Genomic DNA, 21,033 nt, shown 5'->3' on the forward strand with positions numbered 1-21,033 from the left:
TATTTAATTTCTTCCTTCTAATGCTACAGCACAGAGCCATTTAACACACCTGGAACCATCAAAGGCCTAAGGGAACTGTATTCTGCTGGGAGGGTTTTAAAGGGCGGCGGGGGGGGGGGCGGTTGGCAGGGGGACTAACATTTTTTTGGTATTTAGCAGCCAGGTCGTTTTAGACCATGGACAGAATAGAAGAGCGTGTGTGTAAAAGAGGTTTAAGGCACACAGAAAACATTTTGCCTTGCTCCGCACAACCTCCGTTCTGTGATTTGTAACAGCTCCGGTATTCCTGATATGTGGCTGCTGGATCCCGTATTAGTGGAAACGTGTATCCACTCCAGGCTTCAGCCTGAAGTTTAAAAGGAGCTGTCCTTGGTGTATTTGATGTATTTGGACAAGGGAAAGGTAAGGAACAAGAAAAACAGATAAGTGAGCAAAGGTAGCAAGTAGAAACCTAGAAACATGAAGGAATGAGCCTAGTACAGTGAGGAACATTTGGGTCATGGAGGAGTTGGCAGTGATCTTCAGAAGAAGAGAGGAGAGTTGGCCCCTTTAGAAACTTTCCTTGTAAGCCGCCTTATTCTTACTACATTATATAATGTATTATTATGATATATATATTACATTATTATATTATAATAATTATTATTACTATACTGCCCAATCACCAGTCAGAGCTCTCTTGTTGGATCCCAGCCATTTATCAGAAGGACAATAATATTTGGAATATTATCCCACGACCATGCTAGGAGGATGGGGCACTCGGTTTCCAGCTTGTGCTGTTAAAATTTATGCATTTATTTAAAGCTTTTATAGACCATCCCATCAGTAGCATCGGGACGGTTTACAGCAAATGACCAATGTGTGGCATTTGGTCCCGCTCAAAGCCCCACACCCGCCTCTTTCTCTCTCTCTTTCAAATTGGAGGCCAGTATTCCTCCCCTGCCCAGTTACTGGCACTGGGGCCGGAATGGAAGGTTGAGGGTGCTCTGAGGGTCTGCTTTCTTGAGAGACCCCACGGTGAGAACTTGGGTAGTCGTGGTTGGGCACCTGCCAGGGTGGTGATGCTGCCAACTTGTCTCTCAAGCGAGTGAGTGGGAGGAAGAGGAGGAGGAGGAAGAGCAGTCGGGGAGCATGATAGTGAGAAAGTCAACCCACGGCAGGGCGGGGGGGTCTGTGGAAGGCGTCTTCCAAGGGCCCTCCAAAGTCCTTGGAGCCAGCCATGGTCAGAACGTTTGCTAAGCCAGCTGCCCTCCCACATTAAAGAATGGCTAAGTAAAAACACTTCTGCAGTCCAGTCAGGCAAGTATTTTGTGACTAGGCTTAAAAGCCAGACCTGCAAGAAAATGTTGCAGTGTTTTTTCTCGTTTTGAAAACCTGTTCATGTTTCCAGCTAGCCAGGCAGCCATGCCCCAGACGTTCCATGCCATCCCTATGTCACAACACCTCGTTTTCTTTTCCAACTGATGTCCAACACTGTTTTGTGCTCAGTCCTCACCTGACTATTTGTATTTTTAATATTTCTACAAGCCTGGCAGTTCTCCAAGCAGACTAATTCCTCTTTGTTTTTGTTTTTTGCTTCAGTCTGCATCCATACATACCATCTGAGTTTGTGATTAGTGGGAATAATTTTACACAGAAAAGAGGTGACAGGATTTGCATTGGATTTGGGAGGTGAGATTGTACATTTGAAGATGATACGGAGCTCTAAGGTGGTACTGGGTGCTGGATTCCACAACACGAGAATCTGGTTTTGTTTTTTAAAATTGATGCAAGTTACTAGCCCTTAAGAATGCGAGGCTAGGCTTAAAAGCTACCTGAGCAGGTAGAACTGGCCACTGTGTGGCTCTTTGCCCCTCCCTTTAGTTAACAGAAGCTGTGGCATCCAAAATAATCACTGACACACACACACGCATGTGCATAGGTGTTCGTGTGTGTGCTTCCTGTATGTACATTGCAAGATGTAGCAGCTTTCATCATGTAGAACGTTTTGAACATTCACATCGGTGCTGTGTACATGCAAAGTGTGTGTGGGGGTGGGGGGGAACGACAGCTTGTGACCTTTTTACCTGTCATCTCAACTGTGCCACCTCACAAGCTTTCTCTGGAGAAATTCTCCAGGGTCCTAGTTGTGTCTGTCTGACTCCAGGCAATGGTGTTTTTAAAACTAATTACCCAGGCCTTCCAGCCTGTTGAAAAGCTGACTTTTAATTGCACTGTTTTTATGAATTTGCCTGTTTTATTGAATGGATACTGGCAAGACCAGAGTGCGGGGGAGGGGGGGTCCTTCAGGTCTTATGATGGCATTTTGTAGTATTTTATTCTTTGAACTTTATTAATGCCATGGGAGTTGGTGCTAAAAGCAACTCACAGATGCTTTAATATAAACAGATGCTTTTAAGAGGCCAGTGTTGAACAATGCAAGGTCAAGGGTAATTGGGACAAGAAAGAACATATGATCTCTGTTGTCTAAATTACTTTATTTGAGGCAGATTGTCTGCTTAGCATTCCTCCCAATCCCATAAACTGGAAATTAGAAGCTAGCTATCAGTTACTAGAAATGAGATGGAAAACCCTTCTGGATAAATCCCATCCATACTTTTAAAATAATAATTACAATAACATCTTATTTCTCTGTGTTTTTATTTTTTAAAATCCAGTGTAATGAGTAAGTTCCCCTCTGGAAAAAGGGAACATTCACTCTCACCCAATGAGACTTTTTGCCAACAAGCTGCTGTTAACCGAAGAAAGAAAAAAGAAAAAAAGAAATAAAATATTTTTTTAAAAAGCTGAAAACAAAAAGCTACCACGTCGCCAAACAATATTTGGGTCAAGTCTTCCACCAAGTTGAGTGTCTGGCTTCATGAACTGAAAATATCGAGATGGGCTTTCGGGTTTGTTTTATAGGTGCTTTTACATCTTCGCAGAGGTGGCCCTGCAAGGTTAACTCCATGGGATTAAGGCCCCCCAGATCATGGGGTTGCTGGTTTAGTGCTTTGAAAATGCATTGGAGGTTCAGCTGTCTGAAAAGGAGCCGGAGCCGATGGCAAGACGAGACGGTCAGGCCCTGCTTTCTGCTAGCTTCCGAGTATCTCATTCCTCCCGCTCCCTATCTTTAGATCCCCCAGTAAGGCACGTAGGTTCGTCTTTCCCGCATGTAAACATCTGGCATGATGCCATAGGGAGTCTGTACCATTTTGACGGTGTTTCTGCCGTAGAGCTCCCGCTCGTAGTCAATAAGCTGTCGCCAGAAGCCCACGTTGGGATTTATGACTGGGCGCCTCGACTTCACCCAGTTGTAAGCCTCGTACAGGGTGACGTTCTGGTATTTCATCAAGTACGCGATGCAGAGGGTGGCCGATCGGCTCACGCCGGCCGCGCAGTGGACCAGGGTGACTCCGTGCTTCCGGGCCACGCTTTGGATCTTGTCGGCCACGCTGTCAAAGTAGAGGGAGATGGGGGCGTTGGGCCTATCGTCCACAGGCACTTTGACATACTCGAACTCGGGGAAGTTGTAGTTGGGGAGCTCGATGGTGGCATTGACGATGCAGGTGATGCCGCGGGCTAAAAGCAGCTGCCGGTTGGAGGCCACGCTGCCCTTGCTGAGGTATAGGAAGGGCGTGATTTGGGCGATGCCGCACAGGGCCCCTTCGGAGTACAAGCGAGGAGTCATTAGAGTTCGTGGCAAGGAGTAGTGTCTTCTGGAGGTCATGGGGGTAGCCGGCGGGCGCTTAGACTTCCATCCTAGGTGTGCTGCACCAAGAGAAAAGCTTCCCCTCCGATGTTCGGTGGAGCCCCGGTCCGCTGTGCTGCTTCACCTGCAAAACGAAAAGGAAGAGCCGGTTTACAACATGTCTTGACGTGAAAAAAGCGAGTCACGCTTCACGAAGGATCCGTGACTTTGTCTGCCGATATTCATTCATGGACACGGCACAGCAAAGGACGCTCGGCAGCGCAAATTGCCAGTCAAGGCGCGAACCCTCCCACGCCCCCCAGCAGAACAGCTCTTGCCCGAGTGTTTCAGCCAGCTGTTTGATAACCAATCTGCGCTCTCCTTCCCCATCTTGTTTTCTTCAATGCTCTGCATTCTGTGTCGGGAGCCTTCATTGAGCGAGGAATGGGGATGTGGGGGACGCTCTATTTACATTGCAGCCTAACCTTTTTGGCACCCCCAGCCCATTCCGTGAATCTCCCCCTGGTTTCTCAGCGGCTCCATTTAGGATCCAACCCTCCCTCCCTCCCTCTCTCTGGAGACAGTAGGTGAGGACTGGGGAGATTGGCATGTGAGACACCATGACACTTCAAACAAAATGCAATTTAACAAATTAAGCAATCTGGAAAAAAACACTCAGCAAATGAGTTTGCACAATAGCTTTGTTCCCTCTGAGCCTGTTGGTTCCAGAAAGCAGGGCTGTGAAATGAAGCGGTTCTTGCTTGTTTGGCAGGGTCAGCTGATTGCCAAGGACATTGGGATCACTGTGTGCATGTGAGCCAGCCTTGACCGAGATCTTCCATATGTGTATTTGACTTTTCTCTCCCTCATCAGTGCCAACTGAACAGGATCTGGGGGCAAGAGGCTAGGACAGTACTTGGCTGAATGAGCAGTGGGGTGGTCCAAACACAGGCAAGTAATATTAAATTAATATATGTTACCACCTGAAAGTGAGAAGATGAGTCTAACGGTCATGGCCCGTTGTGTGACTTGTTTCAGACAACTCACATTCATGGGTTGAGTGTGGTTTGAGAGTTGGATGTCAGTGAACCACGGCTTATTGTGTGATCTGAACCCAGGGAGCAACCCTTGAAGAGCACCCCTTGGCTGTTGTTGGCTTATGAATGGTGGAGTTTTTTGGGACTAGCCTGACCATTAAACAGAATGAGGAAGTTGCGTTAGGTGGCAGATGCTGGGAGGCAGTTGCAGTGCGTTGCAAGAAACGTCTTTGTAGGCCCAGCAACCTGTTCCAGAACCCCGAGCCTAGTCTGCTGCCTTTGGGTATAGCAAAGGATGCTGTCCAGACATGAGCGTTGAGGGAAGATTGAGTTGCCAGCCCAGGACAGAGAGTGGAAGAGGGTGGCCTCTGGAGCTGGCCTGGTTAGAATTCACTCTCTTGCCCCAAACCAATTGAACCAATACAACTGGCAGCAGGAGGCCAGTGTGGAAGAGGAAATATCCTTTGATGTTTTAACATGGGTAAAAAATTACCCTACCTGGGTCAGAGAAATAGGTTAATTTTCTCCCTGACATATCCCTGCCAATTTTTTTTTTTTTTACATTCCATCATGCAGCTCTTTCTGCCACCTTCCTCTTCCTCAATTTCAATACCGCCCCATAGCCACCGTGGCTGTAACCATAGCTGTCAGGTTGTAGTACAAGGAAGGGCCAGATCTTCAAATCTGACACTTTTTTTTAATTGTTTGGCTTTGCTGTTTTTGCTGGTAATATTTCAATACGTGGCTTTTACTGCGTGTTTTATATTTTGTAAGCTACTCCGAGCTGCAGACTTCCTCAGTTGCAAGCTCAGTCCAGGTTGCTTGGCTGTGGATCAGATTGGCCTGGACACATCTCTTTCTGCGGTGGAGGCGAGTGGAGGCCAAGCCAGAGAGCTCCGTGCTAAGCGGTTTATTTTTAATGTCAGATCTGAGGCTTGTATTGTTTATTCGCAGCTCGGCTTTTCCAGCAAGAGGCCAGCCCTGTTAAGAGCTCCTTAGGCACTTCCCTGCCGTTTTTGAAGTTCCTTCATTTTGAGTTACTTGGGCTCAGAGTAGAGTCTGAAAGCACACTCCTAATAAATACATGTTAGTTTAGAAGCAGCAGAGAGAGAGATTAGAATCCGATTTCTACCCAAAGAAGCCCCCGATACTGGCAATGAGTAAGAGATAAGCAGGGCTGCAAGAGAATCTGGTGGTGCAGGATTCTAACCAGTTAGCCAGTTCCTGTGATGCTAATCTTTTCCGTCCCCATAACCAGCAGTTGTTGTGCCGCCTTTGGGTCTGGTTGAAGATGTTCATGTTGCTTTAATGAATGCTTCTTGTACTCCTCTGAACCTGCAACTTGTTGCTATCTCCCTGTCATACATGGAGGGTGCTATTTTTGTCATGGGAGGGTTCAGATGCAGGGAATGGAGCATTTTAGGATACTGGCAGCAGGAAATCTCTCCAGCCAGCTAGCCTGCCTGCCTGCCTGCCAAGGCTCTGAATGAAAGTAAGCCCCTCCCTGAACCCAGCTCCTCCTGGAATTGCAAGGGAAAGTGGCTCAGCCAGGACGTGTCCCTGGGGGAGACCTGGAGGCCCTGAAGCGATGGTTCCCAGCTCCTTCAGGCAGTGAGTCCCAAAAGATGAGACTTCCCTTACATGCATCTAGTGGCTGGTGGAGCAGAAGGGCGAGGTTAACGTACTGTTAAAAGACACGTTAGCTGAAAGCTCTTCTGCCGGTACATCCAGTTTAAGGGAGGCATTTCAACTTTTCGGATGGGTAGACTGCAAACAGCTCAAACGAAGGTGCTGTGTCCAGCATGGGCATCCTGCAGGGCCACAGTGAATCCCAAGGCAGGCAGAAAATATTTGGTCCACGACCCTGAGATTCAGCGCATGAATGGCCAAAGACCAAAGTGAATTCTTGGACTGGAGGGGGGACTAGCCAGTTCTTGCTCTCGGCTGTTCAACTGCACATTAAAACACCCGTTTTCAGACCTGGTACAACTGCAGTGGTACACCGAAACCCATGTTTAGGTGTTCTGCGGAATTCCGGTCCTAGAAGGAACAATTGATCTTGAACCATCTACTGAATTAGCAGCATAGTTCAAAGGATTGCTTTAAGAGGTTTGTAGCTTCCACTTGAAAAATCCAATCAAACAGTAAATCCAATGCTCCATGTATAGAACCAAAAATTATAAAAGGATCAATAAGCAAATGTAAAATTCAGTATATTGGTAGCATCTGTACTAAAGCAGGAGTTTAAAACCATGAGGGCATTTAAAATCCTAATAATGAGGCTGAGGCAGCCAGTTTTCAAAGGAAAGAAAAATAAGATAAAATACTTAGCTGATTTGTATACCTGAAAAAAAAAAATACTCCTGCTAATTCTGCAGTCTGCTTTCTGAGCTTCCTTAATGATTGCAAGCGTGGAATATTGGAGCAGTAGTAACAGCGTTTCTTTGTGGAAGGCTTTAGTTTTAAAACAAGCTTAGTCCTTGGAAATACTTTTTTTTTTTTTTTGGGCAATTCTAAAACTTTTAGTTTCTAGTCCATACTTCCTGGCATATATTTCCTGGTCCTCTTTCTCATAATTGCAACTTTACCTCTTCTGTACAGGCTCCATTTATGCAGGAAATTTTGCTTCATCAAAATGCAAAATAAGCACGCATGTTTCATAGGTTTTGATGAAACGGCTACCTTTTTGTTCTTTCTTGGAGGCCAGATTCTGCCGTGGTGTTTCCCATATACTGCGTCCTGCTGGAGGGCTAAATCATTTCACTGCTAGCATATGCTGAGCAAAACTTTTAAGACCCTCTCTCTGCCTACAAATCACTTTAGGTACCTTTGTGACATCAGCGTTTCACCTGGCCAATCACCGCCCCATCTTTCTATAGTGGTGCTTGTCCTTTGAAAGCTGTTGTGTGGTTGGAATGGAGAAAATAGGGCCTCCGAGCCCTCTGCACATGTGTGGAACGTCACTTTTTCTCTCGTGGCACCCATTTCATGGAAAGTTCTGTCCCAAGAGGCTTATGCCTTTTGAAAATTGCTTAAAATCACCCATTTAAAAAGGCATTCTGCTACCCTCTGTATTTTATGAATTTGTCGTCATATGTTACCGTAGTGTATGGTTTAACAAGTGTAAATCAATTCAGCTTTTCTTTCTATGAATGGCAGTATAAACACCTTTGGGGGGAAAAAGACATACGCTTTTCCTTGGTGGATTAATATGTACCAGATCTTTTGCTGATGCTGGGCCATGTGTGTTGTTCCTTGGCAGCCTGTTGAAAACCTAGCAATCCCATTTACTGCAAGTCAGGTAATCGTAGTCAGGAAATATTACAGTGCTTTTAAAACTGAACTAATAGGCCTTGTGCCATGAACATCCGGCACAGTCCAGGTTGTTGTTAGGAATAAAAGAAAAAATCATTTGGTTCACATGTTCATGTGAACTTACTGAATTTTGCATTTTGGATCCAATATATGAATCAAAGCCAAGCAAGTGTTCAGAATTCCCACTTCTCTGAATCCTGTAAAATTGTAGTAAAAAAAAAGAGTACAGATTGTGCATATTAGGGAAAAGTACACTAAAATTATTTCTTAAGGAAATAATTTTCAGAAATAGGTGACACTGGAAAATTGTTGGCACAGATGCTTCTGTTTGGAGAAATTCACACAAAAATACTTACGGGTCTTATAGAAACCTTACTTTTAAATAAAAAACACCATCATTCAGAACAAACTAAATTTAAGATGGAAAGAATTCTGCAAGTGTGGCTTGAACCGACCCAAAGATTGAACTGGGACAGCTGAAACTGATGAATTTGTCTCCTCCTAGACGTAATCCTTCAGGCAAGCAGAGGACCGCAAATAATAAAATATCTTCACAGTCAGCTATGGTTTGCCACCTTACAGAATGTTTGGAAGAACTAATTACAAGAAAAAAAGAGCTGTGCTCTGCAACGCCTAAGAACATAAGATGGGCTGTGCTGGATCAGGCCAAGGGTCCAGTTCACTCGGTGTTATGTTCACACAGAGACCAAGCAGCTATACTAGCAGGAAACCTGCAAGCGGTGCAACAGCATCTTCGTGCCCATGTTCCCCAGCAACTGATGTACATATGCATGCAGTCCTCAGGATGAGTAGCCATGGTTAGCCTTACCTCCAGTGAATGTGTCTCATCCCTTTTAAAGTCATCCAAGTCGCTAGTCATCATGACATCTCGTGGTGGGAAATTCCATAATTTACTCTAAAGCCCAGCCGAACTTGTTGGCCTGGTTCCTTCCAAAGCCTTGTGGGGTGGGCACCTGAGAGCTTCACATCCATAAAATACCCCACTTTGCAATGTGCTGAAGCAGCCACCCACTCTGACCAGTGTCAGCTCCTCCATTTCCCACCTGAGGCAACACAATGGCAAAAGATCTGAGCAATGCTGGAAGAGGCTGCGGCATTGCCAGTCAGAGGAACTCCAGCAGCATCTTCCCTCAAGAATGGGAGAGACTTCTTTGGCAGCCAAGCAGCGGTGCCCGTGATCTGGTAACTGTCTTCTGGTAACTGGTGCCAGGCAGCCACCTTTGAAATTTTACTTGACATTTTTAAATGTCCCATAGCGCGAAATTTAGAGGTGAGCTCCCTTCCAGAAAAAGATGTCAGCCACCTGCTTGCAAGGTTAGCTGCTGGCAATAGGTGTGCATGGCAAGGGACCCCAGATTTGCTCAAGCAAAGAAGGGGATCGTAATAAGCTCCTGGAATAAAACGGATTAAAACAGAGAGCCGCTGTGCTGTAGTGATTAAGAGCGCAGGACTGGGACTCAGGCGATCCGGGTTCAAGTCCCCTCTCATCTGTGTAGCCAACTGAGTGATTTTGGGCCCATTGCAGATTCTCAGCCCAACCTGCCTCACAGGGTTTTTGTTGTGGGGATAGGATAATGTTGAGAGCAGGGGGAAGAGGAGAATGATGTAAGCAGCTTCGAGTTCTTTAAAGGAATAAGGCAGGATAGAAACCTAATACATAATTATATAAATAACACAGCGGTGTCCCTACTTCCTTGCTGCTCAAGTCCAATTTAAGTGACAAGATCTTAAAGCGTTTGCCCCCTTCAATCTCATTTTGTTTTTATAATGACTATGAGGTAGGACCCCATTATTTCATTCTTGACGGCAGTGTTTTTAAAGCTGTCTGTCTTCTGGGGAAACCCTCACCAGAATGAACTATATATGCCAAGGAACACTTGGTGAGAAAGCCGCCCAAGCCTGTGTTTCCGTGTGAAGTGAGAAGCAGTGTGAACTGGAAAGCCTCTTTATTCTCTGTTTCCTCTTACAAATAAAGACCCAGAAGTAGTGATGCTTGCCAGTTTGGTGCAAGACTGGCAGACTAGGGGTGGTTCCAGGTGAGGGTTTTATTGTGCCGTTCATTCATAGACTCTTACTGGAAGCCTAGACCTCATGATTGTCTTTCACTCCCAGTCTTCCTGTGTTTTCCTACTGCTTTTTTTATTCTTGCAGAAAATGGATTGAAGTGAAGATGGAATTGCTATGCATTGTCTGTTGACTGCTGGCACTAGGAGAAATCTGGATTATTTTAGACCAATCTTGCTCTTTCCTGCCCCCTTCTCGCTGTCTTGTGCATGTGCAGGCTCCTTTCTCACAGGGTTGTTATGAATGGGGGACCATCTATGGTGGAATGCAAATATCGTGAATAATTTCTAGCTGTCTTTCTAAGTGTGTTTCCATGACACTCTTTCAAAATTCCAAATGTACCCACTGATCCAAAAAACTCAGGGACCCTTTCATTACATTATCAGTTGTCCAAGAGCAAATTTATGTTTCATCCCACCGAACCTCGCAAGAACATAAGAATGCAGCCAAGTGAGCTATCAGTCTATTGTGTGCGTTGTCAGTGGCTCTTCAGAGTTTCAGACTCAAGCCTTTTTTTGCCAGGTTGCTAGGGAACCTGAGCAAGAGGTTATCAGGTGAACTAAAAATATAATTAATAAATTAAATAGCACGGTGCTCACAGCCTGCTTGTGGACTTCCCAGGGGCAGCTGGCTGACCCCTTGCGAAAAGGATGCTGGGTAGGTCTTTGCTTTGATCCAGCCTGGCTCATCTGGTGGAAATAGAGTATTACACAAGAGGACATGGCTGGCTGGCAGCCCAAGGGATACACTCTGCACTGCAACATTTCGTTACAGCTCTCACCTTTATGCTTTACCAGTGCTCCACCTCCCTCCCTATAATTGAGAAAATGCCAGTCTAGAGGTTTGAACTGAGGTTTGTTGAAGTCTGGCCCTTTGGGACAGGCAGTGTCAGAAGAAATGACAAGGCAACAGCGAGTGCTAATGTTGGCCAATTATTTTTATAGAGTGTTTTACACACGGCTGCAAATCATGGTACAGCGGATAAAAAAATGGAGCCAAAGTTCTCTTGCTTCCCTGCCTATAGTTGGCTGCTGTGCTGCCCTTCTGTAGATAATTCTCTGCAGGCTTCATAAACTCATCTGGACAGTCACTCATCAGAAGTAACAGAAAATGAATTCCATTTCCCCCCCCTGAATATAGGCTCTCGGCCTTAAAAATTATTGCATTTTGTTAAAGCAGGTCTTGAATCTGAACACAGCCAAGAATTATCTAAAGGGCAAAAGAATGAAGGGATCGGAAAGGTAAATATTACAGGTCTTCTACGGATATGGGGTGGGCTCTGGGTATTCTACCACATGGGGACCCCTTGGCTGGGGGAATCAGCCTTGCTTTTGTTTCTAATGGTTTTGGGGGAGCTTCTGTGCAGAAAAACAGCAGTAGGAGGCATTATTAAATCAGCACTTCCCCTAAATTCAGCACCAGAATGGCATCCATGCAAGCTGCTCCCCGCATCTAAGGGAGGGCCATAATCTCCCCCCAGGGAAGAGACCATGAGGCACCTGCACTTTTGGTACCTGGCAAAGATCTTTTTAACAAATTCTAGATCCGGATTATGTATGGCTTTGAGCTGCTGTTTTTGTTGTGTTGCACCGTCTCTTTAAGATCTTTGTATTGCCATATTTTGCATCCAGCAAAAGGGTCTCCAAAGGTAAGAACGGAAGAGCCCTGGTGAAGCAGGCCAGTGGTCCAGTTCCCCTTTTCCTACTGTTGACATCCAGAGGTGTCAGAGAAGGCCCCAGTTATGCTGCCTCAGTTCCCCAAGGTTGCACATAGTCATCACAGCTAGTACCCAGCAATCCCTTTATCCTTCATGAATTTGTCTCATTCCCCTTTAAAGCTATCTAGGCTGGTGGCCATCTTGGCAGGTGCATGTGGGAGACTTCATTGTAGGGCACCTGTGTGTCCAATTGGAGAGGGCATTCCTCTATTTCCAGGGTTGCGAGAGGACTGCTCCCTATTTGAAAAGCTATCCTGTCGGGTTCCAGTTTAAAGACAAAGCACCCTAAGAACTGTTGCACCTGAACAACAGACTGAACAGGTAGGCACACAAGTCCGCTGGTCACAGCCTTCCTCTCTATGGTGAGATGTACTGTATTTCCATTCAAATTGAACTTATTTCTATAATGACATCTGTACACAAATTTTAGAATCACAAATATGCAAAACACTGCCTTCTTTTGTCCTCTCTTTCGGTGATGCATTTCCTCATTTGCGGGGCAATTCCTGCCTTTTACAGAAGACAGTCCACTATATGAATGGCTGTCAGGAGGGAAAAAAGCTGCATTTCTGAGCACCCTCTCTTTGAAGTGTGGTGGCACTCAAGGCTGGTGTAAAGCGCTCCGAAAAGGGAGAGCAGGTCTCCGGGTCACCGTCTTCCCTGCCAGGATGGGCGCCAGGTAGGACGCGGGCCCACAGAGGGGAGGAGAACGAAACCCACACCCCAAAACAACCCTCCAAAACAAAACCCCCCGACTTTGCATCGTGTTGCTGTGCATCCGCGCCTCCGAAGAGGCTCTGCAAAACAAGGGACGTGCGGCCAGAGGGGAGGAGGGCGTCTGATCTCTCGGGGCAGGCGCTGGCCCAGGTGGGCCAAAGCACCGGCTCCTCCGCGGCTGGGGCAAGCGCACCTGAGCTGCGCAGGGCCCGGGCCTTTCTTCCGGCGGCCGGTGGCGCCGCGGCCCTCCGGGCGCAAGGCGTGGGGCTCCGGGCCCCGAAGAGCGCCTCTGCTCCCCACGACGGTAAGCTCTCCTCCGAGGGGCCCCCGGGGCATCTTAATATGGCTGCAGTCCTTTGGGGGTTGTGTGGCTCCGCGCCCGGGCTAGCCGAAGCCTCCCCGCCCGTAGGGTGAGCCCACTTCTCGGGCGTCCGCTTGCCCGGGCTGGGGCGAGCCCCGCGGGCCAGAGAGGAACGGCAGCTCCCTGCCGGGCGTGAGGCCTGCCTGCGGCCTCTCGGTTCTCCGCCTTCTGCCACCGGGCCTGGCTGAAGTTACAAGCGCTTCTTCGGGGGGCTGTTAGGGGAGCGGGGCCTCCCTTTCGCGGAGACTTTCCCTCAGGTGTCGAATGGAAGCTGAAAGGGGAGGTGGAGTAGTTGGGCCACCCATTGGGCCGGAGGGGAGTGAGAGGCCAGGTAGCAAGGGCTGGGCCCGCACCTGTGCTGTTCTCTCCCCATCACTGCTTGCTTTGTGTTTCGTGAAATAAAAACCCTGCACCTAAACGAGATTATTTAGGATGCAATCCCATGTACGTTTAGGCAGAAAAAAAGGAGCGGCCATCATATCGGTGCCATTTCCTCAGCTGTTAGGAAAAGGGCTTGCATGAGGGAGCAAGGAAGATCAGCACAGCCATGAAGGCTGAATCCTTTTGAGGATTCCTGAGGAGTTTGTGTGTGTGCCCACACAAGTATATTTCACAAAGCAACAAGAGCACTAAGAGAGGGAATAGACCCCATGCAGTTGGCCTTACCTGCTAAACCTCTGTGTTCTTGTTGGGGTATATGTTGGCTGTGCATGCAAACCATGTTTGGTTTAAAATTAATCTTAACTGTGAATGCCTCTGAAGATATATTTAGTTTTACATCATTCCTACAAGCCAGGACAGGGTCAAAGAAACAAATATGATTTCTTGGGCTGGGTGTGTGAAAGCTGCAGATTGGTGATCTTGCCATTTCGAAACACCTATTTAAAACTTTTGTATCCTGTCCTATACATAAAAGGCTTTTGGCCATTCCTCACCAATCCTCAATCCAGGGTATGCTTTAGGCTCAATAAGAACCAGGAAGCAGGAGTATATACAGATTTTCCTCCAGAAAAAAATATTGTAGCTTGAAAAGAAGGGCCTTTGAAGTATGCACTGAAGCAATATGTAAATGCTGCCCTTGGCAACTGGAGCTTGGCAAGACAATAGAATTTGCTTCTCTCTGTTTCTCTCACACACAGCATGTATGATAAATATGCCAAATACATAATCTTTAATAACCACTTGGATGGCAACAATGGTAAAACATAAAACTCGCTAAAGCCATGCATCACCAGACAAAGGAAAAAAAAAAGATTTAATACTGAGTTGGCCTTCATCAGAGAGACTTTGGGCCACAGCTTCCATCACTGCTAAGCCTTTGCCATACCATCTGAGACTGGTGGGCATGGGCATTGAAAATATCTGGAAGGGCATTGGGCTGGAAAAAGCTAGCCTTCATTATCTTTCATGGCGGTCTCCTCTGGCAAAGTTTGGTGGTCGTCCCATGCCCTAAAATGTTGAGAGTTGGGTGAGGCCTGGAGTGAGGTGGCAGGCACACCTGGTATGCAAACTATTTTCTCTTGGACTGCAATCCTGTCCTCTAATCTGGGAGCCTCCAGACATGTTGGACAGCAAGTCCCAGCTTTCCTAAGCTGGAAAGTTAGGTGTTACAGTCCAATACACTGAGGCAGTGAGAGAGGGTGGCCCAGTAGGTATGGAGCCCCAAAACTTTCATTCAGAGCCCTGATTCTTTGGGGGGCCATCTGGCCCACTAACCTGCTGTCCAGGGGCGCTTGCTAGAGTAAAGGTGCAGGAGCCCTGGTGGCATCTGATGTCTGAATGAGCTGGCTTTTGACTCTATCCCACTCTTGAATCTTTGTTGGGTTTCCCCCCTCCCCTGACATGCCTTCCTTTTTTCTGGCCTTGCATCACTCTTATAAATAGTGCTGCTGTTATGAGACAGGATTGTTTAAACATTCAGAGAGAGGGAGGGAGAGACTTTAGAGCACATGTAGGTTAACGTATAGAAAATTGTGCACTTTTTCCTTTAGCTCTGCAGACCAGAATCCCAGATCTTTTCAGTACTTTTTACTGAACACATTTGGATAGTGCTAGGTTGAAGAAAGCTTCTATCATCCCTGGGAAAGCATCGCAATGGCCATAAGGTGGGGGTCTTTTCCCACCACAGAAGGGGTGACCCACCCTCATGATCTGCCTCCATGACGCTCTGGAGAAATCCCTTCCCAGGGCTTCTCCAGTGTTAGAACTTGAGCTGAGAAGAAATGCTCCTGAAGATAACCATTGACCCTTGTTACTGTCTGAACGGCGAACAGAGCAGGCACACAAGTTGTCTGGTGAGATCTCTTGCATTCCTGTTTAATTATTTCTTGATCCATATATATTAATCCATGCAAATCCCTTATTTCATTTTTGGGATGCTGTTTAGGTTGCATCTGTGTTCACTAGTACAAGTGCCTGTACAACTCAAAAGTTTACGAAAAGCATCCAGCAGTTAGCAAATTCATCCCAGGAACTCAGGGGTTCCTTGGGTTCTTGGGCTGGGTTTCTGAAGAAGATGATTAATTACTAAGACAGGTGGCCAAAAAGACACCCTGCCCACTGCTATGGATCTTGTCCTTCAGACTGCACCTACAGGAGAGTGCAGGGTTCATATGCAAATTTGTTGCAAATTGGAATATCCAGGAAGCTTGATGCTATTAATGACCTGAGCAACTTCAAGTGGCAAAATGGTTAGTCTGAGCCTGGTAGGAGAAATGTGGAATCCGACATTGTTCAGTGTTTATATCTGGCAAAGAAAATATTTGTGTATATATCCTGTGAACTGGATTAGGATCAGTAATTAAATGAATCTGAAATTGTTAAAAGGGCCTAGAGGTGGCCTGGGTTTGGCTTGCAGGCTGAGGTTCTGGATGCCTGCTGTTCATGTGTAATAGATCCTTTCTGTGGTCAGGAGAGTGCCATCCATGCCTAAGAGGGAGCTATTGGCAGGCCGTGTGAGATCCTGCGGTTTGAAAGGTGACCCTCTTTTAGGGGAGCGCTTCCATGCCCCAGCACGACAAGGACTGAGCATATTTAACAGGTACAAAGGGCTGACTGACTTGTGATGGAATTTCGCAGTTGCGAGCTCGAACTCTGGGTGGGGTACAACCAGCAACAATTTATTGCGGGTTACACTTGTACTGAATAGCCGTGAACTGAATTTGTTCTTTGGATTTGCAGAAATCCACTCCTGTCTCATCCCAGTATCCATGTTGGTCATATAGACGTGTGCTGAACCGAGAAGCTTGCAACTCCCCCACCCTCCCTTAGTATAGCTCATCACTAAAAAAAGTGCTTGAAATTTATTTTTGAGAATATGTTTCTTAGTGGTGAGGATGTTAAATGTTCTTTAAACAATGGCTGAAAGTGACTGCAGTTTTTAGGGTACATGGGAGCCTCACTTGTTGGAGTGAGGTGCATCAAAATTCGTAGGGTGCTTCCAAAATGGATAGAAAGTTGATGCTTAGCTATGTCGACATGCAGCTCAAGATACCCTATTTTTTAGGAGCACACTTATAGGAACATAGGAAGCATTAATACTGGAAGAGCACCCCATCTGGACTCTTGGAGAAACAGCCTAAACTTTATAGAGCTGAATTTATTTATATATTTATTTATTTAAAACATTTTTATGCCGCCCCCATCGCAACGAAGCCTCGGGGCGGCTCACAACAGAAACAAAGTACATAAATAAATAACAATATAACAATAAAAAATTGAATGTTCCTGAAAGCTTGTGCAACATCTCACCCAAATCTTCTGAAGGTTCCTTTGGCTTTTTGGCCAGGGCTTTTTTTTTATTAGATTTTTATTAGATTTACATCCTGCCTTTTTTCTTTTAAAGAACTCAAAGCAGCTTACATCACTCTCCTCCTCCTGCACGAAGTCTTATCCTCACAACAGCCCTGTGAGGTAGGTTGGGCTGACATCCAGGCTTGGCATGGCTGGGCACATGCCAAAGGCCCACGCCAAAGGCCCACACCCTAGTAGGGCTCTACTCACAAATGTCTCTTCTGGAGACGCTTCCTTTTCCTGGTTTTTTTTTTTTTTTTTTTTTTTAGTGATGCTAATAGGTCACAACCTGCACGTCCTCCTGCTCTTCTCTCTGTCCCAGGCAACAGTGGAGCTGAGGAAGAGGAGGGGAGACACCACATTCGCTAGCTTGATGTCAAGCAAGCAAGAGGTAGGTGTGGGGAGAGAACGGAAGAGGAGTGAGAGCAATGACAGGGAGAAGGTCCACTCACTGGGGCAAGAGGCCCCTTGGAGACCCTCAAGGACTTGGAATCCGCGCTGGGAAGCTCCCTTGTACCAGCACAATTATTTTCTTGGCTCTCCACAGTTTCAGGTGGAGCAAAAGTCTTTCCTGCGACCTGCCACCTGATCCAGATGTTTGAGTTTGATTTTTGGCTTGCACAGCAGATGCACTTCATAGTTCTACCAGATGTTTACTGCATAAAAAGGCACTCTTAGCTAAGAACAAGCCATAGACGAGATAACTGGGAATGTAATGTGTTGTGGGGAATGTTTTGCTCACCGTTCATATCTTTGACTCAGCCTTAGACTGGGAGGGTGGACCGCCTGGGGCAATCAGGCACCTACCAGTGCTTGCCAAATGCATGCTAGGTGGTATAAGATTAAAAATGTCAGGTACTGAAAAAGCTGTGAGCCCAATTACAGAGTTTTCAGGTCGACTCAAAGGTTCCTCTCTAACTTGGACACCCAGATTTTATTGCAAAACTCTGATCCGTAATTGTAATCCGGATAATAACCTGGGAGTGGTTGATTCTTCCTGGATGTTCCCAGTTGGTGGAGGAAATGGAGACTTGGATTTGTTTTGCCCGGCCGAGCTTTCTTCCTGCATTTGAACAGCAGGAGGTGAAGCCCATGAGCTGGTGCCAACAGCCAGCTCATGTGGGGGAATCAGCTGCAACCGGGGTCCCCAAGGCCTGGCCCTGGCCCTGGCCCTGGCCCTGGCCCTTGCTCCAAAGAAAATATTTGGAGCGCCAGCCCTGTTGAGCCATTTCCTAGCCTCCCCTTTCCTGTATAGGAAGCGCTTATGTCCTCACAACAAGGTACACGTGTGTGGGAGCAGGGAAAATAGTGCCCCTTTTAATATGTGGCCTTCCATCTGCAGTTTGTAGAAGCACTTGTTTCACTCACACCGTCACAGTGGTCTGGCGGTACATTCTGAGCTGCTGCCGTCCCCACAGCCTTGCCTCCAGAGACGGATGTTTTAAAAGAAAAGGCAGCGTGTGGTAGTGTCAACCCCTATCAACAAGCCCGTTTTATTTGGTTTCATCTCCAGCAGGAGCAGGTCACTGGGAAATGCCTTGGTCACACCCAAGAAGACACCCCAAAATCTTTTCCATGACAGCAAAGGACAAGGCAGGGAAATTTCCTTGCTGTCCTTCAGCTCCTGTGAGGGCTGGAGCTAAACTCAAAGTGAGCAGGGAGGTCTTAGGGGGTGGGCAGATTATCTCAGCTTTCCTGCTTATGAAAAAAGGACCTGGGCCACATCCCTGGAAGCCTTGGCTTTAATGCGCTCATGGAATCATGGGCAGAACAGACTGGATGGTTGTGTGAGTCAACAGCTCTGGGATAAATGCAACTTAGCTTTTTTGTGGAGCTGTTGAGTACCAGCCACCTTTTATAAAAGCAATGCAACTTACAGCTTTATTTTAGATCGGGTAAAACGGGTAGCATTCTAGGATTTTTAGCCTGTTGTTCTAGTCACTCCCTCTCTTCCAACATTTTAAACGTTTTGACTTGCTCTTGGAATGTTATCGTCTGCTGCTGTTTTTGTGTTTTAATATAGAGTTATTTTTATTTCTTGCAACATTGCTTTTGACAGATATTATTTTTATTGTCAGCCACCTTGAGCTGGGGGTGGGGAGGGGGGTAGAAATGTTTTAAAATGAATACATAAGGTGCATGAAAGGTTCTTTCTCTCTCTCTGCCTCAGTGTCCCATTCTGTGAACTGGGGATGTTGGCCTGCCTCCCTTCATGAACACCATTTGTTTTTGGAAAACCTTTAAACAAACAGTTCCCTTATCAAATAACACATCATTCTGTATGCTTTCTAAAAAAGCTTGCAGAAGCCAGCTCAGCTTATAAAAAGAAGCTGAATCCAATGCTACCCAGTACAAAAAAACAAAAGCTTCTTTTTAAGTTTTTAATGACCAACCCATAATGAAAAGAGCTGAATACCATCTGCAACTGTTTAAATCAATGATTAACAGCAGCTCTTTTTGACTATTTGGTACTATGGAAAAATGCAATAGGGATCTGAGCCAGGGGTGGAAGGCTAGGGAACTAGCTGGGAAGAGACTTGCTTTTAAAAGAACAGTGCGATATTATTTTATTCTTAATTCTCTCCTCCCTCCTACTGGAGAGGAAGAGAGTGTTTAGAAATTTCATGTGGATAAGGCTTTATTTTCATTTCCCCCATTTGCCCACCTCCAAGTGATAAGAAGATTAATTCTGCCCAAGAATGGTGCTCACTTTATTTCCTCATTAAATACCTGCTGGTGGTGTGCTGTGAATGGGGGGGGGTCCTTTTTCTAGAGGTGGGCATGGAGTGCCCTCCCTTTTCACTAGCGAAAACTATACACTAGCTAGGGGACTTAACACCATGCTGCAAAACAACAACAAAAACACTCTTGCCAAATGCACCAGCAGCGCTTTCCCCACATGCCCTGAAACAGTCCTTGCCATCAGATCGAGCAGTTAAAATTAATTGAACCTTCATTCCCCAACCTCCTTTTAAAAGCTTCCATGCCCTCAATCAAAGTCAACCTCATGTATTTTGCAAATATTCGTCAGAGTGCATGACTACGGGAGTGCCGCCCGAGCATCTGACGCCTGCATTTTGCACCTGAGAAGTGCGATGCTTCTAATTATCTAGAAGCCCCCCCCACTTTCCTAGTTCTCTCTCCCCCCCCCCCCCCCCCCCACAGTTTGCTTCCACTCACAAATTCACTTCCCACACCAGAAACACCAAGACTTCTCCGGAGACCAGTGCTCACGACAATTGCGTCACTTGTGAAAACACAGTTTCCATCTCTTTGCTAGGTACCTTGCCGACATTTCTTCCAGAACTTGTGTTACATTGAAGAGACAGCGAGTTCTCTCTCTCTCTCCTCCCTCCTTCCCTCAACAGGAGCGACCGAAGGGATCGCACAACCAAGCCCCATCATCCCAAGCTGTAAGGTCCTTCTTACCTCGGACTGGGGAAGAGTCACTTGAAAGGCGTCTGTCTCTCCGCTTCCACTCGGACGGATGCGAGGCAGCCTGTCCCACCGTGGCTTATGAATGGGAGGACGGATCAGGTCTGGCTGTTACTGAGCACTGGGGAATGTGCTGGTGGTGGGGCGGGGGGGGGGGACAGGATGGCAGCTGACAGCTGATCACCAGGCCCCGCCTCTTTCCTCCATCCCACCTCCCTGCGTGTCTCTGTGTCTGACGGTGTGCAGGGTTACTAAGAGACGGCTGGCTGTTCGGGCTTAAAGGCAGGCAGCCCCAACCTATAATGAGCAGGATGAGTCAGAGCTGCTTTGGCTGAGTATGGGGTTTTTCATTCTTTTTTTTAATTACTGTTATTATTAAAGGCATCGGCATGTGAAATAAGGAAGGCAAGCTCTTTAAATCTCCCTGGGGGTCCCTTAAAAAGATTCAGCAGCACCAGCACTGGTTTGGCTTGCACCCTGGCGTCCATTTGCAACACCTGGGCCAGCTCCGCCTTGCCAGGTCAAAGCCGTGGCAGCAAATTCTGCTGAGCCTCTGTCTTGCAACAAGCGGCCTTCTGTGGCCCTGCGACAATGCCTGGCCTTCTTTCCCAGGACTTCTGCTTTCTCGTGAATTTATTTATTTTAAACATTTCTGTCCAGTCCTTCCCGATAAAAAGTCTCAGGACAGCTTACAATAATTAAATGACTTCTGTGCATTATATGGAGGGTGCTTCAAGATGAAGGGCTCATAGCGCTGGTCATCAGAAAGCACACTCATTCCTTTATTATTTCTATATCTCCCACCTTTTAAGGAAGTCAAGACTGCTAACATATTCATTCTCCTCTCAGTCTTCTGCTTATGGTAACCCTGTGAGGTAGGTGAGCCACAGAGTTAGGGACCAGC

General features: G+C 46.6%; 1 protein-coding gene across 1 annotated transcript; it reads right to left on the minus strand.

Moving 5' to 3' along the window:
- Positions 1-3,111: 3,111 nt before the first annotated feature.
- DUSP14 (dual specificity phosphatase 14) lies at positions 3,112-20,255 on the minus strand. Its single transcript, XM_044429934.1, has 2 exons — positions 20,124-20,255; positions 3,112-3,815 (listed from the first exon to the last, which is right to left on the minus strand). Exon 2 carries the CDS (start codon positions 3,707-3,709, stop codon positions 3,113-3,115), a length of 597 nt encoding a protein of 198 aa, XP_044285869.1. The 5' UTR covers positions 3,710-3,815; positions 20,124-20,255; the 3' UTR covers position 3,112.
- Positions 20,256-21,033: the final 778 nt, after the last annotated feature.

This window comes from Varanus komodoensis, unplaced genomic scaffold, assembly GCF_004798865.1.
Source record: "Varanus komodoensis strain SLA01 unplaced genomic scaffold, ASM479886v1 scaffold20_1, whole genome shotgun sequence".
Lineage (NCBI taxonomy): Eukaryota > Metazoa > Chordata > Lepidosauria > Squamata > Varanidae > Varanus > Varanus komodoensis.